This window comes from Erythranthe guttata, chromosome 12 (genome assembly GCF_056151865.1).
Source record: "Erythranthe guttata isolate IM_541 chromosome 12, IM_541, whole genome shotgun sequence".
Lineage (NCBI taxonomy): Eukaryota > Viridiplantae > Streptophyta > Magnoliopsida > Lamiales > Phrymaceae > Erythranthe > Erythranthe guttata.
The window spans coordinates 16,922,226-16,948,347 of NC_142544.1; the positions used below are offsets into that span (position 1 = coordinate 16,922,226).

The 26,122-nt window shown below is 35.2% G+C and overlaps 7 protein-coding genes across 11 annotated transcripts; 5 read left to right on the plus strand and 2 right to left on the minus strand.

Annotated features, from left to right (window-relative positions):
* The first annotated feature begins 34 nt into the window (after window positions 1-34).
* On the plus strand, window positions 35-1,869 carry SDG35 (SET domain protein 35). The gene has a single exon (XM_012992015.2). The coding sequence runs from the start codon at window positions 118-120 to the stop codon at window positions 1,747-1,749; it is 1,632 nt and encodes a 543-aa protein (XP_012847469.1). The 5' UTR covers window positions 35-117; the 3' UTR covers window positions 1,750-1,869.
* Window positions 1,870-4,632: 2,763 nt separating this feature from the next.
* On the plus strand, window positions 4,633-6,030 carry LOC105967498 (NAC domain-containing protein 2). The gene is made up of 3 exons (XM_012992096.2): window positions 4,633-4,985; window positions 5,080-5,360; window positions 5,453-6,030. The coding sequence occupies exons 1-3, from the start codon at window positions 4,823-4,825 to the stop codon at window positions 5,927-5,929; spliced, it is 921 nt and encodes a 306-aa protein (XP_012847550.1). The 5' UTR covers window positions 4,633-4,822; the 3' UTR covers window positions 5,930-6,030.
* Window positions 6,031-7,639: 1,609 nt separating this feature from the next.
* CYP704B1 (cytochrome P450, family 704, subfamily B, polypeptide 1) lies at window positions 7,640-11,474 on the plus strand. Its single transcript, XM_012992155.2, has 6 exons — window positions 7,640-8,025; window positions 8,702-8,917; window positions 9,005-9,292; window positions 9,365-9,742; window positions 9,958-10,158; window positions 10,256-11,474. The coding sequence occupies exons 1-6, from the start codon at window positions 7,750-7,752 to the stop codon at window positions 10,433-10,435; spliced, it is 1,539 nt and encodes a 512-aa protein (XP_012847609.1). The 5' UTR covers window positions 7,640-7,749; the 3' UTR covers window positions 10,436-11,474.
* On the minus strand, window positions 10,484-11,244 carry LOC105967421 (casparian strip membrane protein 1). Its single transcript, XM_012992014.2, has 3 exons — window positions 11,033-11,244; window positions 10,819-10,945; window positions 10,484-10,744 (listed from the first exon to the last, which is right to left on the minus strand). Exons 1-3 carry the CDS (start codon window positions 11,242-11,244, stop codon window positions 10,526-10,528), a joined length of 558 nt encoding a protein of 185 aa, XP_012847468.1. The 3' UTR covers window positions 10,484-10,525.
* Window positions 11,475-11,906: 432 nt separating the features above from the next.
* Window positions 11,907-15,877, minus strand: LOC105967554 (KH domain-containing protein At4g18375). Of its 3 annotated transcripts, none has more exons than XM_088827384.1 (7): window positions 15,704-15,877; window positions 14,693-15,272; window positions 13,349-13,747; window positions 12,992-13,246; window positions 12,650-12,901; window positions 12,472-12,533; window positions 11,907-12,238 (listed from the first exon to the last, which is right to left on the minus strand). In XM_088827384.1, exons 2-7 carry the CDS (start codon window positions 15,245-15,247, stop codon window positions 12,226-12,228), a joined length of 1,536 nt encoding a protein of 511 aa, XP_088683510.1. In that variant the 5' UTR covers window positions 15,248-15,272; window positions 15,704-15,877; the 3' UTR covers window positions 11,907-12,225. The 3 variants fall into 3 exon arrangements, with proteins under 3 accessions (XP_088683510.1, XP_012847610.1, XP_088683511.1); XM_012992156.2 differs by having other exon boundaries at window positions 14,693-15,288; window positions 15,704-15,869; XM_088827385.1 differs by having other exon boundaries at window positions 14,693-15,288; window positions 15,675-15,813.
* Window positions 15,878-16,044: 167 nt separating this feature from the next.
* Window positions 16,045-18,457, plus strand: LOC105967552 (uncharacterized). Its single transcript, XM_012992154.2, has 6 exons — window positions 16,045-16,371; window positions 16,612-16,707; window positions 16,803-17,021; window positions 17,671-17,767; window positions 17,912-17,974; window positions 18,108-18,457. Exons 1-6 carry the CDS (start codon window positions 16,075-16,077, stop codon window positions 18,299-18,301), a joined length of 966 nt encoding a protein of 321 aa, XP_012847608.1. The 5' UTR covers window positions 16,045-16,074; the 3' UTR covers window positions 18,302-18,457.
* A 764-nt stretch (window positions 18,458-19,221) lies between these two features.
* Window positions 19,222-22,720, plus strand: LOC105967625 (RING/U-box superfamily protein). Of its 3 annotated transcripts, none has more exons than XM_012992233.2 (4): window positions 19,222-19,450; window positions 20,076-20,832; window positions 21,566-21,606; window positions 21,706-22,720. In XM_012992233.2, exons 3-4 carry the CDS (start codon window positions 21,574-21,576, stop codon window positions 22,501-22,503), a joined length of 831 nt encoding a protein of 276 aa, XP_012847687.2. In that variant the 5' UTR covers window positions 19,222-19,450; window positions 20,076-20,832; window positions 21,566-21,573; the 3' UTR covers window positions 22,504-22,720. The 3 variants fall into 3 exon arrangements, with proteins under 3 accessions (XP_012847687.2, XP_088683514.1, XP_088683513.1); XM_088827388.1 differs by lacking the exon at window positions 19,222-19,450 and adding an exon at window positions 19,798-19,890; XM_088827387.1 differs by lacking the exon at window positions 19,222-19,450 and adding an exon at window positions 19,881-19,949.
* The last annotated feature ends 3,402 nt before the right edge of the window (window positions 22,721-26,122 follow it).

Consider the following 26,122-nt stretch of genomic DNA (forward strand, 5'->3'; position numbering starts at 1 on the left):
TACGTTTTCCTTCACATTTCAAATCTTTTTCACATCTCCTGATTATTATTAATTATCAACCAGTGAAAACAAAAAAAAAAGAAAAAAAAGAATTCATCATCGAGCAACAAAAACAATATGAGAGAAACAGAACCACAGCAAGATGAAGAAATGGAAAATCTGAGATCCAAAGCCACAGAACTTCTCCTAAGAGAAGAATACAAACCCTCAATCCAAGCCTACACCCAAATCATCTCCCTCTGCCAAACCCGCATCGCCGCCAAAAACCCAGATGGGCCCCACCTCAACAAGCTCCTCTGCCTCTCCTTCTCCAACCGGGCCGAAGCCCGGGCCCGCCTGTCGGACCACACCTTAGCACTGACAGACTGCGAGGAGGCCTTAAGAATCGACGATTCCCATTTCAAAACCCTCGTTTGCAAGGGTAAGATTCTGCTGAGTCTGAACAGGTACGGCGCCGCCCTGTGCTGCTTCAACGCCGCCAATCTCGGCCCGCAGGCGAGCGAGAATTCCGATCTGGTAAATGGGTTCTTGGAAAAATGCAAGAGGCTCGAGTTTCTATCGAGAACCGGCGCGTTTGATATTTCCGAGTGGGTGCTGAGTGGGTTTCGTGGGAAATCGCCCGAATTAGCAGAGTACATCGGCGCATTGGATATCAAGAAATCGGAAATCAGTGGTCGCGGCCTGTTTGCGACGAAGAATGTCGAAAGCGGGACTCTGCTTTTCGTCACTAAAGCCGTCGCAGTTGATCGGGCTATAATGCCGCAGGATTCCGGCGAGAACGCCCACTTGGTTATATGGAAGAACTTTGTCGATAAAGTGTCGGACGCCGCCGGGAAATGCAGCGGCCTCACCAATTTGATATGGAATCTATCTTCCGGTGAAGAAGACGAGGAGAACACGATGGAAGTTCCTAGAATCGGAATCTTTAGGCCCGAGGAATTCGATACCGATTCTTGTAAGAAGAAGAAGAAGGTACTAGATATGGGTAGATTGTTGAGTATCTTGGATGCGAATTCTTTTCTCGAGGATTCGATTTCGGCAAAAGTATTGGGTAAAAACGCGGATTACCAAGGTGTAGGGTTGTGGGTTCTGGCTTCATTGATCAACCATTCTTGCGAACCGAACGTGAGGCGGTTGCACGTGGGGGACCACGTGGTGGTCCACGCGTCTCGAGATTTGAGGGCGGGGGAGGAGTTGACTTTCGCGTATTTCGACGTGCTTTCGCCGTTGAGTAAAAGGAGGGAAATGGCGAGGAGTTGGGGGTTTGTTTGCGGGTGCAAGAGGTGCAAATTCGAAGAGAATTTGGGGTGTAAGCACGAGACGAGAGAGATGGAGATCTTGATGATGGGGGGGAAAGGCGGGGTCGATATGGGGGGAGTGGTGTATAGATTGGAGGAAGGGATGAGGAGGTGGGGGGTGAGGGGGAGGGGGAAGGGGTATTTGAGGGGGTCGTTTTGGGAGGCGTATTCGAAGGTTTTCGGTTCGGAGAAGGTGATGAGGAAGTGGTGGAGGAAGATTCCGGAAGGGGAGGCGGTGGTTGATAGCGTGGTGGACGCGGTGGGGAGCGATGAGAGGGTTGTGAAGGTTTATTTGGAGGGGTTGAAGAGAGGCGGCAGCGGTGGTGGCGGTGGCGGCGGCGGGATTAATGGGGTGGTGGAGATGGAGAAGGCAATGAAGTTGGCAAGAGGTGTTTATGGGAAGGTGATGAAGAAACATGCACTTAGGAGTTTCATTCACTTTGGTGAATAAGTTTTTGGAATAAAAATTGCTAAGTGTTTTTCTTTGTGTTTTTTTGTATTTTTGTTCAAGTCATCTTTGAGCACTCACTACTTAGATTATGTTTCTTATTTATTTTATTCTATTATATTTAAATAATTTTATTTATTTAATATCACTATTTGTATTGTTAAAAATGCATATCACAAAAGTTGTTGGGTAAAATAACAATCTGCGTAGAAACTTACTTATTTGTCGCAGAGTTTCTTCTCGGTAGTCTCCCGAGATACAACAATTGGTTCTTGAATAATTGCAACTAATATCTGACCTACGACGAATTTGAACAAGGAACGGAATTTGAACATATATTATGGAAGAAACTGACCAAATTCTCTCTTGTTTTATAGGCGTGATTAATCTTGGGCCAATTAATTTCAATTATTTAAATTGGGCTAACTTATTTATATATTTGAGTTGGGCCAAATCCTAAAAATAGCAAAGCCCAAAATCAGAAATAATAAGAAGTCAACTTGCAAACACAAGAGCTTAGTGCATGATTTGTATTTCGAGATATGTACAAGTAAAAATAAAGAAAAAAAATACAGGTTATTTTCATGAAGTGTGTCATCACGAAGTCCAACATAATAATCATCTATAGCTAATTACAGTAACTGACGTTGTTCAAAATTAATTATTTTTTTTATCTTATCTTAATAGTTAATACAGCTGATTAGCACTGAGTTATATTAATTATTGGGCCAAATAATTTATATATTAAATTAAATATATTTGGTAGACGTAATCACACTAGCTCCCAAAAAAAGTGGGACCCATTTTTGTCACGGATCATAACCGTTGCCCCTAACCTCATCTTACCGCTCACCTCACTCAAACCTTGTAATATATTATATTTTTATATTATGATCACTATTCAATTTATATTATTTATTTATACCATAATATTGTGTACATTAAAGCATTCTTGATTTAATTATTTGTCATCTATTAAACTATATATGTATTGCGGTGGAGTCACTATAGCGCCAAGGGGGTCATCACCCCCAACATTTCTCAAATTCCTATTATTTTATATATAAACATAAAATCGTGTACAATAGCATTACCAGTCTCCTGGAAACTTTATATATATTATATTATTTATAATTTCATTGTAACCTTACTTTTTATCTTAATTAATATTTGCTAGTTGAAAAGATGCATAGATATTACAAAGTCTTGGCTAATCCAATAACAAAATATCATGCATGAACAATTCTTCCACATAGTTCCAATAGAAAGGGGTCAATAAAGACAAACCCACTAACAACTACGCATGGAAAATAATTGTAATACATTATTAAAAAAGAAAAAAAAAAGGTAATTCGAATATTAAAAAAATAAAAAAATTGGCAAAGAAAAAAAAGAAAAGAAAAAAGAGCCAATAAATTGGCAAAGATTCACAAGGAATATTCTTGATTTATCTTCAACAGCACAATTCGACCACGCCACGTTCTGATAAGATGATACGATGATGCTAATCCTAAAGGATTAAGCTCCCAAAAATGCTGACATTAATTAATTAATTAATTATTAATTAACCATGATTAGTTTATTAAATTAATAATAAAAATATATCAAAACCAGCTGCTCTGTTCCAATAAGAACCCTAGGCCTGAACTTACTAGATAATAACCACAAGTTAATTAATTAAACCCACCTATAATTCTCATATTATTATTAATTTTAGGGTAAATTACACACACCCCCCTGAGGTAAGCTTAAATAAATGTAAGGTCCCTGTGGTATCGATAATTACACTCAGCCCCCTGACACGTAGTCAGAAACTCTAATGGGATAATGAATTGGATACGTTATTCCGATAGGGTTCTAACGGACTATTGGTTTCAGAAAGTGGTGGAGACAACAAAGAGCTATGGGTGATTTAAGAAATGTTCGGGAATGTTCGGGGAGCCATGTCACCCCATAGCTCTTTGTTGTCTTCACCACTTTCTGAAACCAATAGTCCGTTAGAACCCTATCGGAATAACGTATCCAATTCATTATCCCATTAGAGTTTCTGACTACGTTTCAGGGGGCTAAGTGTAATTATCGATACCACAGGGACCTTACAGTTATTTAAGCTTACCTCAGGGGGGTGTGTGTAATTTACCCTTAATTTTATTATAAATTTATAATATCACTTTCTCAAATGCTTATCCTTGTCTATCGCTTCTAGGAATTTAAGGACACGTGTCGATGCTTCAAGTGGGTTCTGATAACCTACTTTTGGAAGATGATTAGTCATAATTACTTTTTGATCTCTCTTTAATGTGAAATAATCTTTTCTCTGCAAGAACTTCCTCCACTAGGAAATTATTTATTTATCTCTAATTAAAAGAAAATAAAGATGACAATAATAGTTAATAGGGAGAGTGAAGCATTTTCGATTTTCGAAAAATATTTTTCAATCTGAATTACAAATTCTGACTCCCAAGTTTTTCGAAATTATTTGGATCGGAATTGGAATATATATGAGATTTTGATTTCCGATCTGATTAAAGTTCCGAAAATAATTTCAAAATTTCCGATATTTTTTTTTCGAATATTACAATGAAAATACCGATATTATTATGTATTTTATATTTAGTGCGAGCCAAAATTGGAAAATTCCGAATTCCACCAATTCCGATCCGCAATTTTTTTGTTTTGGAACAAATTTTTTCGTTCCAATTTCCCAATTCGAATCTTTGTGAAAACGAATTAGAACTAGTTTTTCACTTCTAAAAAAAATTAATTTTTTTTTCTGAAATGACTAATTACAATCTGATCCGTCCGATTTACACCCCCAATTTAATCTTATCCGGCAGGTATGGGTGGCAAGTTCATGTATTTGATCATCCATTACATACTAAAGGTGTGGAACCAATCAAAGTCAAAAAAACAACCCTAGAATATTAATCAATTAATTAACACACCATGATGATGTCATCCCATAAAACGACAAAAAATCCTCAATTATAAAAAGCCCAACCACCAACTAGCAAACATTTCAAACTCTCTCTTCTTTTCTCCATCATTAAATTAATTCACAAAATAAATAAATAAAATGGTATCAAGAAATAGTAATCTTCCACCTGGTTTTAGATTCCATCCTACAGATGAAGAACTAATAATGCACTACCTTCGAAACCAAGCTACGTCGAAACCCTGCCCCGTTTCGATTATACCCGAAGTCGACATCTACAAATTCGATCCGTGGGAGTTGCCCGGTAATTAGTATATATATGTTATATAAACTAATTAAATGTCACAAATGTTTAATATATTGACTTAAATTTGTTTGGTTGGTTTGATTGAGTTCAGAAAAGGCGGAATTCGGAGAAAACGAGTGGTACTTCTTTACGCCGCGAGATAGGAAGTACCCGAACGGGGTCCGCCCTAATAGGGCAGCCGTGTCGGGATATTGGAAAGCCACGGGCACGGATAAAGCGATATACAGTGGATCGAAATACGTCGGCGTGAAGAAAGCACTCGTTTTCTACAAGGGCAAACCACCGAAGGGAATCAAGACCGATTGGATCATGCATGAGTATCGATTGAGCGAATCGCGATCGCAAACCTACAAGCAAAATGGTTCCATGAGGGTATATATATAATATTATATATCATATGTTTTATATATTATGTATACTAAACCCTAATTAGTAGTCTCTAATTATTCTTTGTGTATATTCAGTTGGATGATTGGGTGCTGTGTAGAATATACAAGAAGAAGAATTTGGGGAGAATTAGTAATTATTGTGATGATGACCAACAAAGGGTTGTTGAAGAATCATCATTTGCTCATGAAATAAGTAACGGTGGTGAAATACCGCAAATGCCCTCCATGAAATTATTATTACCGAGAACGTGTTCGCTAACACTTCTACGGGATTTTGGCTACATGGGCTCGATCTCGCAACGACTACTGAACGAGACTTGTAATAGTTCGTACAATGTGCCCTTCAATTACATTCAAGAACCGGTCGGCAACAACAACAATAATGATAATAATCATAATAATAATAATGGGAATTTTTCGTGGGCGATCGACAAGAATATTCACGAGTTAGGACAACAAGTGCAGCAACCTTGTTATACTGATGATGGTGATATCAAGTTTCAAGTGAATCAGACAATCTTTCTGAATAATCCAATGTTTGAATTGCAGTAAATTTATATATGTTACAAGGCTTACCCAATCTAGGGGTATTATTGTAAATTATGCTGTCTTGTTTTGAAATGATTATATAACAATTAGTTAAAGCATATATACTCCATATGTGTATATATATATATATATATATATATATATATATATATATATATATATATATATATATATATATATATATATATGTATATATATATATATATTTTTTGCAATAGTGATTAATTAACTAGGGACAAATTGAAAATGAATATAATGAATATATATTCCTACCTTATCCAAATAAAAAACCAAAGACTGCTGAATTTAATTACAGATAAAGCCAAAAGAAGAAAAAGGAAAGGTTTGAATAAGTTAAAAACCAACTAACGTGCGCCGCCATTTGAAAGAAAAAGACAAAGTACTTTAGGATTTAGGAATCTTAAGTGTGTATAATTAAAGACTTTTGGTCAGAAAAATAATTGCACCACCTGGATTAGTTAGATTCGTCAAAAGGAGGGTGACGTGGATGCATCGTTTTCCATTGGCCAATAATGTAAGTACAAAAGTAAAATAATTTGCCCCATATATATATATATATATATATATATATATATATATATATATATATATATATATATAACCCAAATTATTAATTAAATAGTTGTTTTAATAAATGAATAAAGTGAATGATATTAATTAGGTGCATGCATGCAGTCATGTATTATATTACAGGATTACCACCAATATATCTGAATGATATTGACATTTCAAGCTTCCATTTTGGATAAGAACAAACTTATTTAGATTCACATAAGTTGATCAATATTCGTAATTGGAAAGAAAACTTTGGAGAACAAAGATTGATTTCTTTAATTAATCGGTCTTCAAAATAGAGGTGGTCAAATACCTTCACAGTTTTGGTGCAAGATTTAAAAAATTGAGTTCTAACTGTGAAGTGGTTCGAGACAGTCAAACTTTGGTGGTACAAATCAATAAAAAAATCGGGTTTTTTCCCCTTAAAAAAATAAATTGGGTTTTTAATTAAAAATAAGTTTATTCTTTGTTTTATTTATGTTTATTGTTATTTTTAAATGTTGTTATAATATAAAAATGATGGGATATAATCATATTTAAATATTTTTTTTAATATGTTTTAAGTACTTACAAATATGTAAAAATATATTATATTAAATTTCAAAAACTGATTTATATCCGATTATTGCTTATTAATCATCGTCGTGCAATTAATTGTGAGCCGGTGCCTAACCGTCTCGGACCCGATTCCCACTTTTTACAACCTTGCTTTTCTCTTTCAGAGTGTATAACTCTTGATCTCTATAATAATTAACATTATAGAGGTTATTTCTTACTTAAATATGCAATCTTTGAATGAGTGCCAAACATCAAAGATTTGAAGATTAAATTACCTAAAAACCCTTTCAGAGTATAAAAGTTTTCTACATCACTTCAATGAGTTCAATCTAATGGGTCTCATTAAGTTGAAGATCATAAATAAAAAAAAAATAAAGAATAAAAAAGTAATTTCCTTTAATGTAAACATCAACTTAAATTAGGTTGAAAGCAAAAAGAATATGAAGTTGACTTTCTCAACCAAAAATATAATGCATGCATGCCAAGATTGTTGACTAATTTCTTGATCAAGAACTTACCTCCCTCCTAACTTCATTACATTTACATATGTATATATATATCCCACTATTTTATATATTTGTATTGTATTTGCATTATCAAAATAAAATTAAAGAAAAAACAGAAAAAGAGAGAAATTAAAACTAAATAAGGTCATACTAGAATAATATATCATCTTCTGAAAAAAGAAAATGCAAACGATAGCAGTGTTTGTGTGCATGCTATTATCATGGATTTTGATACACAGAATGAATCAGAGGAGAGGGAAAGGGCCGAAAACGTGGCCGTTTTTGGGTGCAGCATTGGAGCAGCTGATAAACTACGATAGAATGCACGATTGGATCCTCAATTACTTGTCGCAGTCGAGAACCGTAGTCGTGCCGATGCCTTTCACGACTTATACTTACATCGCCGATCCTGCTGACGTGGAGCATGTCCTCAAAACCAACTTCTCTAATTATCCCAAGGTTATCAAATTTTATTCATTTTGATATATATCTATATATGCATCGTCCTTTTTTGCGTGCATTTTGATCTATCGATACTATACAGTGTTTTCATGTGTCGAGAGTTGACGGTTATTGGGATCGATCAGTCGAATGCGGGTTGTGAAAGTTTGACAAATCATTCAGGGGTGGAAATTGGACGGAAATTTCGAATTCTGCCAATGTTTGATTTGAAATTAATTTTCCGATTTTAGAACAATCTTTTTTCATTCTGAATCCGATATATTTTCGATTTTTAGGACGGAATTGGAATATATATTAGATTATGATTTGCAATCCGAATTAATTTTTGGATACATATTAATTCGAAAATTCCAATTATTTTCCGAAAATAAACCTTATAATATCAATAGTACTATGTATTTTGCATCATAGGTGATTAAAGAAATGGAATTTCTATATTCCGCCGACTCCGATCCAAAAATTTCCGATTTTGGAACATTATTTTTCATTCTAATTTATGATATTCCAGTTTCCGTTATTTTTAGGAACATCATTAGAACTAGTTTTCCACGTCCGAAAAAAAAAATATAAATCCGAATTTGTTGAATATTCCAATCTGATTCTTCCGATTTTCACCTCCAATTTTCAAGATCTCAATTTTTTGTTTATTTTTGGGATGTTTTATCGTATGAAGGGTGACGTGTATCATTCGTATATGGAAGTATTGCTCGGAGACGGCATATTTAACGTGGACGGTGAGCTATGGAGGAAGCAAAGAAAGACAGCTAGCTTCGAATTCGCTTCGAAAAATTTGAGGGATTTTAGTACTGTTGTTTTCAGAGAGTATAGCCTTAAACTCTCTTCAATTCTCTCTCAAGCCTCTCTCAATAATCACCAACTAGACATGCAGGTACATATTTTCTTTATTTAAATTATTTAATTCTTTTAATTAAATTATTTAATTAAATTGCAATTTAAATTTTTTTTTTGGTTGCAGGAACTTTTGATGAGGATGACTCTAGACTCAATATGTAAAGTGGGATTTGGTGTGGAGATAGGAACATTGGCTCCAAATTTACCGCACAACGAGTTCGCAAACGCGTTCGACACTGCAAACATGACCGTCACGCTTCGATTCATCGATCCCTTTTGGAAATTAAAAAAATTCTTCAATGTGGGGTCAGAAGCTGTTCTTGACCACAACATCAAAACAATCGACGACTTCACTTACTCCGTCATCAGAACAAGAAAATCCGAAATCCAAGAAGTCGACGCAGACGAAAAGGTGAACAATTTAGTACCATTCTCAAATTAATTTGATTTAATTTAACAAGATTATGTCATGTGATTAATACAGATGAAGCATGATATATTGTCGAGATTTATCGAGCTAAGCAAAGACCCCGAGAATAAAATGACCGATAAAAGTCTAAGAGACGTTGTTCTCAACTTTGTGATTGCCGGTCGAGACACAACTGCAACGACGCTTTCTTGGGCCATATATATGGTAATGACGCATGCTGACGTGGCGGATAAGCTCTACTCGGAGCTTCGAAAATTCGAAGAGGAACGCGAGAAGGAAGAGGGTTTTTCTTCGTCGAATAATGATCAAGAATCGTTCGACGAGAGAGTTAGCCGATTTGCAGGGCTTTTGAGCTACGATTCGTTAGGGAAATTGTACTACTTGCATGCTGTGATAACCGAAACCCTTCGATTATACCCTGCTGTACCTCAGGTTTGCTATTAAGCAATGTTAGTGGAAAACAAGGATAAATTACCAAAAAGCCCCTCACGTATTCGTAATTACTAAAAAACCCCTCTAATTAACGTTTTTTTTGGTAATTATGCGTTTTGCATGATGTGATAACCGAAAATCTACGATTTTTTTTTAATTCTCAACTAATTTTTAGTGCATAATAATGACAAGATGTATTCTAATAATATTTGTAGGATCCGAAAGGAATATTGGAGGACGATGTTTTACCAGACGGTACGAGAGTTAAGGCCGGTGGAATGGTGACATACGTACCGTATTCGATGGGAAGAATGAAGTACAATTGGGGCGAAGATGCCGCTTCGTTCAAACCCGAGCGATGGATCAAAGACGGAATATTCCAGAACGCGTCACCGTTTAAATTCACTGCTTTTCAGGTGCATCATTTAATTTTCGAATTAAGAAACCATGCATTTTAGATTTTGTTTGCATTAATTACGACAACATTATAAAAGTCGATGACGTGGCGTGCAGGCGGGGCCCCGGATATGCCTCGGGAAGGACTCTGCATATCTGCAGATGAAAATGGCGCTTGCGATCTTGTGTCGATTCTACGAATTCAATTTGGTGAAAGGGCACAAAGTGAAGTACAGAATGATGACTATTCTTTCCATGGAAAACGGGCTTAAACTTACCATCACGAAACGCACTTAATAAATTAAAATGCCGTACGCAAAGTTAAATGAAAATACATGCACACTATTTTATCGAAATATATATTATACTATTTTGTAATATCATCGATTAATGTTGCCTAGATAATATTAATCCCGACAAAGGGATCAATAAAATCAAGATAAAAACTGCGGCAAAAGAGCCGATTAAAGATCCCGTGATGCGAACGCAGAAAGTTTGGTACTGCTGACAAATAGCAGCCCAATTTGCCGAAGAGTTGCCCTTGTGTGCTATGTATACAATAGCTGCTGCAGCTGAAGCTCCTGCAGTTAGTACAGTTACCATTATCTGCACAAAATTAATATTAATTAGTCTTGGGATAAATGAATTTTAATTTTTTTTCGGATCAATTTATAAATTACCGTGTCCAAGAAAATCAGCAACGCCCGGCTCTTTGCTGACGTGGCCCTGATGATATGATAGATGGCCAACGGTAGAGAAATAATCGCAAGATAACCGCATGCTATTCCATTCGCAATCACAAAGAACCTTTCGTAAAAAGATATTAAAAAAAAAATTATTATTTTTTTTCTTTAATGCAATAAAATGATGGTATGTACGATTATTACAAAATACCGAAAGGTGGGAATATCGTCGTATTGAGCTTGGAATATGACGGATTGCGTCGAGAAAGGAAGTGTTTCGTCTGTCGTCCCCATTGCAACAGCACTTCCTAATGTACCGAATATTGCAAGAATTCTGAGAATGAGGTCTAATATCGAAATTCCTCTGCTAACACTTAATTCTTTGTATTCTTGAATTGGTGGCGGCGGCTCTTCTCGTTTCATTTTTTCGTTTTTCTTTTCTGTGCTTCAGATGTTTGTTTTCACTTTTACTCAGCTGTATGTATGTATGTATCTATATATTAGTAAGTAGAAAAATGAGGCAGCAGCTGCTGAATATTATTATTACTTGTGCAAAAATTAGCATACATAAGCAAGTTTGGAACTTTCTATGTAATAAAATCCAATCCACCAATTGGGGGAAGTAATTGTGGATGTTAGGTTTACAAGTTTTGTAATTATGTACTTTTGCTGCCATCATTGATGATTAAACTACCATATTTACAGGGTTTATAAATTAATTATATAATTAGTTTATGCACTAATTAATTACCCTAGCCAAAAATACACCAACTAAACGACATCAACAAGATCTCCATAAACTCTTACCTGCTCTGTTTCTACACCATATATAAGTTTATAACTCTTGAAGAAAATCATGGCTTTGTGTATATATTTTAAGCAAGCTTTTTTGAATGGACAGGGGGCAATTTCGGCGTGATTAATGACAATTTTGTCGTTTTTAGGTAGCTCGAAACCTGCTCTATTTGAAGTCGATTATAAATTAGTTCAAACGATGACTGTGTCTCGATCTTGTTTCTTCCATTCCAAATCATAAGATCACGAGAAATACAGTATGGCCTGAAGAATAAGCAATTTCGTAGATATGTAAACATGCCAGCCACGGGCAACGAGATTAAATAATTTATCTGCAGCAAAATCCTATACAGTACCAAGTTAAAAACAGAAAATAAAACCAACTTCTGATGTTATAAAACTTAACGAAAGCATAACATTCGAAAAATTATCCACGGTGCAATACGATATCCAGCCAACGAGTTTCATTAAAACACGACAATGAAGGAGGGCAAAACAGAGATTTACTTATCACGTCCCATTCCATTTGGTTCTCTTTTCTTCTAATCTAATTGCTCCATGCATCACCAAATGGGGTGAGAAAAAAAAAACGGTTCGCTTTAGTCATCATCAAGCACCAAAGCTGTTTTAGCATCAAAATGGAAAATAAAACATAATAATTAGTGAAATTAGAGAGTTCAATAACTGTAAAATTGGGATGCAATTGAAGCTACAAATCAAGAACCCCTCAAAGAAAGTACTGTAGAAGTAAAAAGCAGCAGCAAGTGATTGCAAGAAGTAAAAAAGTTGCTTTATACTTTAATGGTTGGATAAATAGAAATACTAAGTTACCGAAAAAGAGAGAGTAATTTCTACCTAGTACCAGAGTAACCAGGTGAATAAACAGCATATGTTCCGTAACCACTTCCACCAACAACCTGAAGCATTTAATGAGGAATAGCATAGTAAACAAATCATATATCAACCAAATATTTATCAACGCAACTTACCAAATAATTAATTCAGTATAATCAAATTAAAATTCAACGAGTACCTGTGAATCATCATAACTCCCATAACTATCAGTTGGAGGCGCAGTATTAGAAGTATAACCACCAGAGTAGGTGGAATATCTCGGGTTACGGGTTCTATTATCACGTTTTCCATATTTTTGCCCATCAAATCCCTCTGCTGTAGCTGGTGAAGGAAAAGCCAATGAATTTCCATCGCTCTCAAATACATTGCCCCTCAACCGCTGCATTACTTGTAATAACGCATTCTTAGCAGCATTAGGGTCTCCCATTACCTAGTCAATATTATATGAATGCCCTTGCTTGTCAGCACTTCAAATGAACCAATACAGAAAGAAAAAATAAATAAATCAACACTAGTTCACCTGGACCATCTCTTCATCTTCAGATGCAACTTTGGGAATATTCTCATCCGAGAAGATACGTATATTTGCCCTCGAAGTATTCCTCATCTCCTTAATGATTGCCCCACCTTTCCCAATGATACATCCAATTCTCGAGCTCGGTACAAGCATTCGAGTTGTGATCACAGTATCACCCGAATCCCTCTCCATTCTATCGCTGCACCGTGGTTGCAATCTCATCACCGCATCAATAGTACGAGAAGGAGCTTCAAACATCTTTTTTTTTTTTTAAAACCGGAAAACAATTTAGTACAAATTTGACCATTGTTACTATAAAAAAGCAGAATTACGCAGTGATATGATGCTCAAATTGCTCACCTCCTTGGAGGAAACGGATATAATACAGTCATCTCCATCAGCACCAGCACTATCAACTTTAACAAACGCACCCGATTCCTGTCTTATTTGTTTGATAACAGCCCCACCTTTGCCAATCACTGCTCCGATATTTTCGGTTCGACAAACTAACCGAACTGCAAACTCAACCGTAATAGAAGACCAGTCTCTGCTTTTGTGGCTCCCATATTGGCCCATTAATGAGGCCACACCCACGGGTGGGCCCCCACCACCTCCAGCGTGTGGATTACTAAATGCAATTCCGGATCGATAAATGCTCGGCGAACTCAATATTGACTGCTGTGACCGTGAGGGGTTTTCGTGGAGACGAAATGCCACCTGGTGAAGTGCTTCCTTCACTGTAGTAGCTTCCCCATTTATCTGAATATTATAAAATTAGTAAATAAGTGTTTTTTTAAGGTAAATGCACAGAGATTAAGAAACCTAATAAATAGCCTCATTTTTTTATGGAAAAGCTCCAAATTGCCCTTTACAAAAACTATTAAATGAGCTTTTAATATCTAAAACTCGCCAAGCTTATCTCCGTTAATAGGAGTCTTCCGCCAAAGCTTCAGTCAACCGGTGCATAACAAAACAAGATTTCAACCACTAAAAGTAACTAGCGGAATATAATTGGAATTTTTCCATTACAACTTTCGAAATGGAAATTTAAATTAACCACTGAAAACAAGACTAAGATTTTCAATTACTCACAAAAAGACAAGATTGAAAATCGAAGTCTCTTACAACTTTCTTGTTTGAATGTACTTCTTTGCAAAGGTTTGAGGTCTAAGTTCATTGGGTTGTCAACTTTTTGCTCACCACCATGAAATTTTCAATCTTCATGTTTTTTGTTCGTAGTACAAGGTGAACGCTATTTATTCTTTGGACTCTTGAACTTTTCATTAATCTCATTATTTTAACACTAAGTGCTCTTTCTTGAAGACAAATTAATTGTACAAATTAATGAGCTCAAAAAATCAAAGATAAATGGCAAAATTGGTAAAAGAAAATATTTATTCGCCTTGAAATTCTAAAGTGACTCTTACATGGGAAAAAATAATATTGCCAAAATGACACTTGTTTTTTTAAACGGATGGAATAATAGTTACCAAATAATCTAATTCAGACAATGACTATAATCGCCTCTCATAACACCAAACAAACCATTCCAAGATATCGGGACAGTTAGAAACCATATATACTGTGTCGAGTTAATGCAACTAATTACTAAATGAGTGTGATATATGTAATAATATCAGTGCATAAATTATAAATACACAATACATAGTAATAAAAAAACAGAATCTGAAATGCTTAAAGCACCTGGATAAGCTCATCGGAACTGAGAGCACAAGGCGGCAAATGCTCACTGCCCAATATTCTGATCTGAGCATGAGTATCACTACGTATATTCTGAATAATCTGCCCACCTTTACCAATAACACATCCAATCTGATCTGAAGGCACAAGCAACCGCACAGTGACTTGCAGAGGCTGTTCCTCAAACGAACCACCATTCACGCTCGATTCATCAGCCACCACTCTATCATGCACACTAAAGAGTGCATCCTGTGCAGGGGAGACAAATTCCTCTTCATAACTGTTGGTTTCCTCACTCCCACTGTAAATTGTGATGACACGTTCGTCACACCCTGGGATAGTTTCGCTAATCCTAATCCTTGCGTTAGTCTGGGCCCGCAGCTGCTTAGCAATATCGCCGCCGATACCGATAATGCTTCCGATTTTTCTCAAAGGGCACAAGTATCGGTAGATTGTGTGGTCCGGTCCGATTGAGTTTTGTTCCTTTTCGTCACCTGTGTTTCTTCTTTTCTCTCCTTCGTTTCCGGGATATTCCGATGGTTCGCTTCGCTGGCCCATTTTTGTTGGGGTTTTGTTGACCTAACTACAACAAATAAAATCTGTAGAAGCTTTATACAAGGTGATAAAAAATGCAGATTTTTTTTCTTTAAAAGATCTTTCTACTTCAACATGAATTGAACCACCACAAAAACATACACCATAGAATTTAAAAAAAATATCATCACCATCGTGTATAAAAGGAACCAATCCGCACAGGCAGGAGTGCACAAACTAAAAAAATATTTCCTATTAAAACTAAAAAAATCCTAATTCCGACACAAAATCATGAGAACGATTGAATAATTGGAAAAATCTAGCCGAAAAATTGAAATTTTATGCCAACATACGTCAGTTCCAAATTCAATATCCGAAGCAATGAAACGTAAATAAATCTAACAGATTGATATAAAAGATAACCATAAGGAATGCAAAAGTGAGAATTTACAGTCGAGATTTATCGATGAATGCTCTTACTTGGGGATTGAGAGAGAGAGAAAGGAGGAAGGATTCAGCGTTCAATTTTTTTCGGAAGCGCAAATGTTAAACTGTGTTCTACTGTGTGTGTGTGTGTTTGCTGTGCGCATAACCGCTTCTGAAAAATGTAAGGGCAGATTAGAAATATTCAAAAACATATCCAGTCAATAGGTTGGTTAATGTAATTTTTAGGGTAAACCAAAATATGAAGAAAAATTTAGGGCTGCCTGAAATTACCAAAATACCCAATTCTATATTATCTGATTGATTTTCATAATTATTATAAATTAAATAAAAATAATAAATAATAAATAAATTATTTAACAAAAAAAAAAAAAAAAAAAAAACAGAACAAACAGTAACCTTCAGGAATGTCACTTCGCTCACCCAATCTGTACTCATGGTTCTCCTCAAATCCAACCACCACAAAACCACCAATGCTTGCTGTAAGCGGCGGCGCAATCTCCTCCGTAGCTTGTAGTGCTGCCAGAAAATCAAATAAGAGCGTCCACGATTTGCCGGCGAACACCGCCGGCACCGGAATACGATGCTGCCCTTGTTGCTTTCCCAGAAGACATTGTCTCGGAGCAGTAATAGCAACGTGCTTATCGCCGCCGATTCTCCCTTCATCCGCCTCTGATGGAGATTCCACTTCTCAATCCCCTATTGTATGATTTCTGATCGGTTTGGCGATTTTTTTTAAATTAACCTATTTTCAGTTCAATCAATCTCGGGGTTAAATTTAGGCAGAATTAACCTAGTTTGGTGAACATAATTCGTGCAACAAGTCTACAATTGTAAATTAGGGTTCATCGTCTGTACTAATTTAATTATTCACTTCATTTTTTGGAATTCATTTTTTAGAAGAAAAAGTTAAATGATTGATGTTACTGTTGATTTCGATTCAGGCAATGTTGAATAGAATTCATCCTCCGAGGCCAGATTGGTATGAGGAGTTTTATGCGTCAGCTATGGACAAAACAATGAAACCTTACGAAGCAGAGGTGAGGTTGTTCATCTGCGTAAAATTCGCCTGTTAAATATTCTGAATACGTAAAAGCTGAAATTCATTTAAAAATTCGTGTTTATTCGTGGTAAGATTGCAGGTTACAAGTCGCTGCTTTTTGCTAATTTGATAGGAAAGGGCGACAAAATATTGGAAATTGGCATCGGGACAGGTCCTAATCTTAAATACTATGCGGATTATCCAGGTGTCGAAGTTTTTGGAGTTGATCCGAATAGGAAGATGGAGAAATACGCAGTGGCAGCAGCAGAGGCTGCAGGACTCCCACTGTCAAATTTCCGGTTTGAACAAGCAGTATGTATCTTATTCGATATGCCATAAATTCGTTATTACCCTCTTAATTTATGTTTTATATGTTGAAAATTGATGATGATATATGCAAAAATCCTGCCTGTAAGTCCTTTTTTCTTACTTTTATTTTACTAGTTCTATTTGTGACGTCTTTGTTGAGTACTCGGTGCTGTTTCAAGAATTACTAAATCTTGAAGCATTTTTTTCTTGCACGCTTCTTCTCAAACTTCCAGTTCAAAATAAAAATGGATTGTGCTTGCTGTGTACGTTTGGCACTAATTAAAAATGGATCGAGTTGCAATCGGGCAACAAACTCGTCCATTGTAGTGACGGAAATGACACACCATTCAAAAGTTATTGATCTATAGTATGGAACACGATTATTAAGAAAATCTTAGGGGTGCGTTTGGTGTGAAGGATTTAAAAATTATATCAGATGAGAAAGTTTTGAAATGACTATAAGTGGTTAGTTAGGATTTGAAATCCACCACAATTGCTCAAAAATTAACTTCAAATGAGAGGTATGGATTTGAAATTCATTGTCCAATGACTCAATCCAAACATGCTCAATTGATTTGTTATTGTGGACCTTCTCTCAATTCCTCCCATTTAAATGCAACCGTAAATGATATTTGTCTCGATTTTTGTGCAGGTTGCAGAGGCTTTGCCATTAAATGACGCTTCTGTTGATGTTGTTGTTGGAACACTCGTCCTATGTTCTGTAGAAGATGTCGATCAGGCATTGCAAGGTGAACGAATGCATGAACTATCAAAATTGGTTGAATGAGGCTAAACTGCTATTTTTTTTTCTTGTAGATAGAAAAAACTATATAAAAACAAGAAATCATCTACATGCAACTAAAGCTCGATTTGATACTGAATTTATCGTGCAGAAGTGAAAAGGGTGCTTAAGCCCGGGGGGTTATACATATTTGTGGAACATGTAGCAGCAAAAGGTAACGAATATCAATTAAGATCTAATAATCTTAAAAGTTTCACATTTTTAATCACCTATATGATATATCCAGTTTCTGAGTTAATAAATATATAACAAAATTTAAGGTTTGATTTCTCTTTTGTTATTTGCAGATGGAACAATTCTTAGAATCTTACAGGGGATTCTTGATCCATTACAGCAAACTTTAGCTGACAGGTGTCATCTGACCAGAAACACAGCAACTAATATTGCCGGAGCAGGTTTCGCAGGTGTTGATGTTAATCATGCTAATTTATCGACCGCCTCGCTCATAAATCCACACGTCTACGGTATAGCTTACAAATAGATTAAAAATGTATGATTAAATTGTATAGCATGGAATAAATCCATATTTTATAGAGATTCCTTAAAAAATGATGTAAAACAAATAGAATTTTTATTATCTGTCATGCCGACATTTTCACCTACTGATTAAATGATTGAAGATAAAGCAGCTAAGATTGTCGATCATATATATATATATATATATATATATATATATATATATATATATATATATATATATATATATATATATAATGAACATTAATAATACATTTTATCTTGGGGGAAATTATACATTTCCATTTATTTATTTTCATTTTTAGTCTAAATGATTGCTTGAAGACAATAATTTAAAAAAATTGATTGTTCACGTTAGTAGCATTTTATATTTTATAGTCCTATATGAAAAGAAACTCTGGTTACGGGTGAACTTGGAACGGAATTTTTAAATTCTGCTGATTTTGATCCAATAATTTTTTTTCTGGACCAATATTATTTGAATTCCGAAATTTGTATTTTAATTAGTTTTGGATTTAAATTGAATTATATATTTAAATAGTATTTCAATTTTTTGTTGCAATTTTAATTTCCGGAAAAAAAATTATATTTATAACATCAATATCTTTACGTGTTTTATTAAACATTGAATTTCCGAATTCCGCCTGTTCTTATAAGAAAATCTCCGATTTCCCCTTTTTTTTTCCTGAAGTTTTTTTAGGGATAGAATTGGAGGAGCCAAAAGAATAAGAATTTATACAAAGTAATTTTCTTTGTACAAAAAATAAATACTTTATCTAGTTTTATATTTAAATAATAAAGGATCAAATAAAAGAACAAAACACAAAAAGAAAGGAACAAAAAGGGAATCGGTGCCATTAATTATATATTTTGTTTTTTTATGTCAAAAATATTATGAAACTATTTTCCTCAGCCCCGTCGATTGTACTAAAAACCTATTTAAAAAAAAGAATTAAATAAATAAAGAAGAGCAGGTGGTTCAGGATGTAAATTAAGACTGTGGGGTGTAAAAACAAATAAATAACTAAATATTGGGGCAAGAGTGCAAAAAGACAAACTCGCGCTTCTCTCCGTCAAATTAGGGTTCTTATATTACCCCTCTGAAACGCAGACTTTTCTTCATTCACTCTCTTCAGCTCAGTCTCTCAACGTTGTAAGCTTTCTTTCTCTCTCTACCTTTATGTCTGTGTATGTATTTATCTATGTGTGTGCGTGTATGTATGTTTCCTCTTATACCTAATTGTCGAGTTTCGTTTCATTGAGCTGGGTGCATTTCTTTCTCTTACCCATTTCCTCTGCCAGTAATTTTTTGGGGGTGGTTGGTTGGTTGGGAGGGGAATATGTTTTCTTAGTTTTCTAAGAAAGTTCAGTGGGGGACTATGCTTCAATTATGACCTGCAATTATTGGAAATTATTAACTGCCTTCTATTTTAATTTCATGAAAGGCCATTATTGTTGTTGACTTTTATATAAAGATTGGATTTTTTTTTTCCTTCATCTGAATTAATTGCCTCGTATGATATGTAGCTCTCAAGTTGCTTTTATCTTTTCAGCGTTTTTTATAAATGAAATTATTATATGTTGTATTCTAAGGTAGAAATTGATGGTGTTTAGAACGGCGAAAAATGAGTTTTAAGATGATTTCTGCAGGGGTGAACTTAATCATATTCAATTAGAGAAATAATTGTTGTTCCATTTTGGCGAATTTTATCATTCATGTGTTCGTGTGCCGGTAATATTAGCAGTGTTTGAATTAATTTTGAATTTTTTCTTCTTAGGTCTCAGTTGTCCGGGTTTTTAGCATTTGAACAACTCTCAGTCTGGGAAGGATATCCGATCGTTGTGATGGTGATTGACGGCTATTGTTATTCTGGTGAAACAAGATGATGCTTCTGCTTTTTGCCGTATTTGTTGTTGCTTTAAAGCAGGAATAGTGCAGCTTTTCTCGAACCTTTTCTTCAGTTGTGGGGCCATACTGAAGATAGATTTTCAAGGCCCGTTTCCGATTGATCATACTTGGTGATAAAAATTTATTTGTTTTGAAAAGACCGACTTTCAGAAGCGATTGGATTAATATTTTCTTGTTCTTTTGAGTGGTTAAGTTTTGTGGTGCGATAAAGATTTGTGGTGTATTCTGAAAGATAGCTAAAACGGGGTCCCTTTGTTGTGTGGCTGCAAGGCCACATGGATCAAATGCCGCCAGCAGGGACTGGTCTGTGGGGCCGCACGAGCCGTACTGGAGAACCAACACGAGCTTTTCTCCTCCACCAGCAAGATGGGACTTTCAGCTCCAACCTGAAACAGTGTCGTTTGGTTCCCAAGATGGGATTCAATTGTACGGCTCTTCTGCATCGTCTAATAGTCGAGAAAGTAGAAGTTGGGTGAGAGGAAACAATCTTACTAATCATCAATTTCTGACATCTGATGGCATCGGTCCGTATTTAAGCAGCCCAGCTGATATATCTCCTGCCCAGCAGTGGACTCCCCCCGCTATACAAGAAATTAGCACCGATGATTATGGTACTTCAGGGAGAGGTATAAATAAAATTAATTATCCTTTTAATATCAATCTTTTGCCCTTTGTGGAGAAATTAACATCTTCAGATAAGTCTCTTATCTAATCTTCTCCCTGCATTTTGAGTTTGTGAACATGTGCTTGAATTCTGTAGAGAAGTATGATTTTGATTTGATACTTGTTTGTTCGGGGTGTGTGTTTGCAGTTCGTTCGTTCTTTACTGCTTCATATTTGTTTGTACTATACTTACCTCACTCTAGTTGTTTTAGATCAATTGTGATGTCATGTGTATCTTGTAACTTCATTATAACCTTATAAGTTCATCTCGACACCACCTGATTTAATCATCCCTCTTCATTCTCAAAAGAAATCATCAAATGTACCGCAAGTATTGGTTTCTATGCTACCATAGTACTTGGCTTGTGCATTAGACATTTTTTTTTCGGGATTTGGAAATCCACTAACCTGCTCCAATGCATAAATAAACTTTTGACTCCCACCTCGTCAAAATTGGTGAAAGGGCTTTCGGAAGGAAATTCTGTCCATCTTTCTCTTATTTATGTATGTTTATTTTGATCGTAATTTTATTCATACTGCTGTTTGTTATTTACCCTTTGAGTGGTGGTAAATAATATATCTATTCGAAGAGCTTGAGCGCTGAATGACACGTTCAATTGGATGGAAGGAGACCTTTTCCATTCAAATAGTATATCATCTCTCTTGGATTTACCTTCCTTTTCTTTTCCTCTCCAGATTTATTTATGAGGCCATTATCCTTTTCACCAGCAATGGAGGTATGTTTACGGTCTTTTATCTTCAGATTGTGAAAGTATTTCACTCTGCTCAACTGTGTGACTTCTTTATTATTATTTAAAAAAAAAAATCTTTAATAGGGAACATCGGCAGTTAGAGACAGTGGAGGCTCAACATCATCCCGTTCAGACAGCAGCTGCGATTACGAACCCACAACCAAATCACACTCCTCTCACCGCAACCGCCGCTGCTTCATGTCCAAAGCAATCCACCCTTTGTCATTCCCATCACAACCACCGCCAGAATATTCCACCGCCGCCACCCCACAAAGAGAAAACAGGCATCATCTGAGCAGCGCCAGCGGCGGCAGCACCGATCTCACCGAATTACCCGAGGAGACATTCGAACACGTGGATTGTTTCAGATGCGGCCTGTGCGAAAGGAATCTTTCTCAAAGGTCCCCTTGGAGCTCCCGTCGGATTGTGAAAACCGGCGACATGCCGGTCGCCGGAGTCCTCTCCTGCCGCCACGTGTTCCACGCGGAGTGCTTGGACCAAACTACCCCCAAGTCAAGAAAAAACGACCCTCAATGTCCCATCTGCGTTAAAATCGAAGAGGAGAATTCTTCTCCTCTGTTTTCCAAGATGAGGAGTAGTTTTCCTCGGCTTAAACCCTTTTCCGACGACGTGGCGCCACCATCGAAATCTTGGGGGTGCGTGCAGGCAGGCGACGTGGCGCCTGCTGCTAGGAACACACTGCTGTCACTTAACAGGAGCAGGTTCAGAAAGAGTCTTTCTTTGAAGGGTCAACGAGGCAGGGAATTTGCAGGGAAGTTTTGGAGAAGTGGGCCCTTTTCACCACAGCTGTGTGTAGGACCCACCGTTGAGCATAGCGGTGCTGGTTCTTCTCAAACGACAGGTGGGTCGGGTTTGAAGTGATGCGCACGAGTTTCTGTATAGGCGCTGCTTGGAGATTGTATTGTTATTGATTATGGTTGTAAACTTTGTTGTTTGTAGTGTATTTTGTGTTTGGGCATAATTTGTGAGGGAGGTATGTTGTTTTCGAGCATATGTACCTTTGTATCGAAAAATGCATTTAAACCGAAAAACGACGTCGAATCTTGCTTAATTGCTCTGCTTGCTATTTCTGATTAAAGTGGACTTGGATTGCATGCTATTTCATGTAGTTGAATTGCATGCCAGAGCGATAACTTATAAATTAGTTTCATTCAAAATTTATTAATTATGTAATTAAAATTCCTAACTTTTGGATTCAAATACAATCTTAACATTTCACTTTACAGCAATTGAATTCAAGTAAATCACTAATCTTCCAAAAAAATAAAGAAAAAAAAGAAATATATAAACGAATTCAAATCAGAAGAGAGATCAAATCTAAATATGGGCCAGCTTATTTCCATTGTTCATGAGGGCCCAACAATTACTACTTTTATTTAAAAAAGCCCATTACCCGTTTAGTACACTTGTTTCTTTTCATTGATATTCACATCTCCTTTTTCTTTTTCTTTTTTTCTTTTTTTCTTTTTTTTTTCTTTTTAATTTTGGATAAGGGATTCATTACTATACATCCTCATCCAAGTTTTAATTCCTATATATATATTTGTTCAAAAAATAGAAGGGGACCATCAAAATATTGCATAAAATTCAAGTGTTGGTGTTTTTATAGAGCGAGGACAATTGCACTCTTAATTGAGAAAAAAATGACAAAAATCGGATCTTTTCGGTGTGCCTAATTTTATTTTTTTCTTTAATGAAGTAACATGCACCCAACCATATATGTGCACTGGGTAAACCTACAATCTTGTATATATAATAGCTTGCAAAGTATACGAGAAACATAAACCACACTAATCTAACCATGTGTGACAAGCTCGATTTAGCGACCGTTTGTAAGGAAATTCGAACCTGAGTCAATTAACAAGACTCAGTTGCTCCAACCAGTAGTCCATCCTATATGGGATTTTTTTTTCCTTCTATTTACGTAGACAACAATTAATGTTGTTCTTTACTATCTATGTTAAATGCTTTTTGTCATATTCCTACAATTTGCTTCTTCTACCTATCAATCAATCAAAATAAGGTATTTGCTTGGCCATATGATTATTATTATTCCTTTATATATGCCTATAGTAGAAGATAACTTTAGGGTGGTGATAGTCTTGTTGTAGCATTTTTCTTTTTCTTTTTTTTTCTTTTTTCTAAATTTATGGGATTTTTTTAGTAAAATATATAAATATATATAAAGAAGACTTTTTTTTTTGTTTTGTGTGTGTGGTCTATCATCTATGTGAGGGCTTAGCCAGTTTCTTTTATCTGCTTTTGCACTTCATGTTCACACATACATTCAAATCCTCTATTTCATTTTATATTTAATTTATAGTTACATAATATATACAGAACATAATCCTGTTAATTATTTAATTAAAAAACTAATTATAAATTCTTCATATAGGTACACAAACATGCATGCATCATGCTGCATAGTGTTCCAATGTAAAAGCAATTATCTACATTGTATCTTTTAAGGTCAATTGTAGTACCCCTCCATTCATATATATGAGTTGTCTGAATATTCTTACTTACTTTGTGGAAACACTGCACTCTTTCTAGCTACTTGACCACTTTCTTAAAAGTAAATGGCCCGATTAATTGCCTTTTTATTATTATTATTATTATTATTATTATTATTATTATTATTATTATTATTATTATTATTATTATTATTATTATTATTATTATTATTTTATTTTTTTATTATTGCTATCTACCTCATGTATATGTCATTCTTGCCTATGCAAGCATGTGTGTGTGTGTGTGTGTGTGGTGTGTAAGGCTCAACAAGTATGTTAGGCTCAATGAAATCTATAAAATGATCGAATAGAAGCCATAAGTTTGATTCCAGCTCGATCCATGTATTTCATGTAAACAGGGTCCAAACGAAATTCATACATTGAAAGAATGGTAAAAATTTCCGCATATAGTGCACAATAACCGAGTCCATTCTAGATCAACTCTCCAACTCGAGGGACTATCTAAATTAAATCATCTCAATTCCATAAAGAAGCTTGAAAACCAAACCACAAATTAAGAAATTTCAGAAATCTATGCTTTAGATTTTTCATAGATATATACACTATAGTGTCTTTTTGCACTAAATTTGGGCATTAAGTCACAAGCCATGTGCTGCTTTTGGCATTTTCAGCTTCTTTCAATGACTAATTTGAGTTGTTGTCACATTTAACTAGAGTAGCTATGTTGCCAAATTTAGGCCAGTTGTTACCCACAGTTCGAACTAACCGAACCCCATTATTGTTCGTTTCGAGACTTAGGCTTTGTTTGAAAAAGCTGAAGTTGCGGTGATTATGAGATAAGTTAATAATAAGCTTTGTTCATTATATTCATAAGAGTTGATGATGTTTGTAAATTCCATGAAAAATCAATATCCAACAACTTATTTTAAGATAGTTTGGTCCAGAGATGTTTTTTTAATTTTAACTTAAAACAGCTTATTTTAAGAGAAGTAGAACCAAAAAAATCGACATTGCAAACACTTCAAAAGTAAAAGTTCAGAATCACTTTTTAAAAACTTTTACAAACGTAACGTTATCCAATCTTTGCCAGCTCCCATCCATCATCTTTTTTCTCTAATTATTTAGATCTCCTTATTCTTATAATAGATGTGACCTCATGATTGCAACAAACACATAACAAAACATACATCATATCGCATGATTTTTAGTTCATGCACATGCCATGTTATTAAATATTTTCTCACTAGTTTCAAAACCATTATCATTCCACAAGTTACATCCGGGGCATATAAGAAAAAAATTCAGTATGCAATTATCATCTACAAAAATTGTTAAAAACGCCATTAGAAGTTACAAAGAGACATAAAATTTAAGATATTTTTAAGTGTACGCAATTCTTAATCTTATTTAAAAGGGGTGTTGGATTTTTTAATTTTTTTTTTTTTTGTGGATGTGTTTCTAATTTTTAATTATTAACAAAAATGTCCTTACCCTTTTAACTATTTATGACAACGACCAAAAAACGTTTCCAACATATGTCACGGTCCTCATGGCGGTTTCCAAAACCTTCCTGAAATGTAGAAACGCATACGTATAGAAGTTTCCAGGCATCATAGTATGATTTGGCCGGACTAGTAGAAGAGTGGAAAGCTTGTAATAAAATCAAAATAATACATAACTAATAAACATTTTATTTATAGTTGATAATTGTGAATTATTCTTTGACAAACTCTTTGACGAGGCCTCTTAACTTAGGCTTTGATATAAAATTTAAAACTATCTTTTGATAATTTCAAATGTTTAATAAAATTAATTATTAAATAAAAGGATTAATGAAAGCGTGCACCCATACACATTCGCATGAAAATCCCAATATAAGTAGTCCTGGGCTAAAATGGTCATTTCCAACAGAAAACGATTGTTCATAAAATTATGGCAGACAAAGATAAATTCTGCACTTTCATAATTTGATCTTTGTCGTTTAAAAAGCTTGTTTAGGATTATTA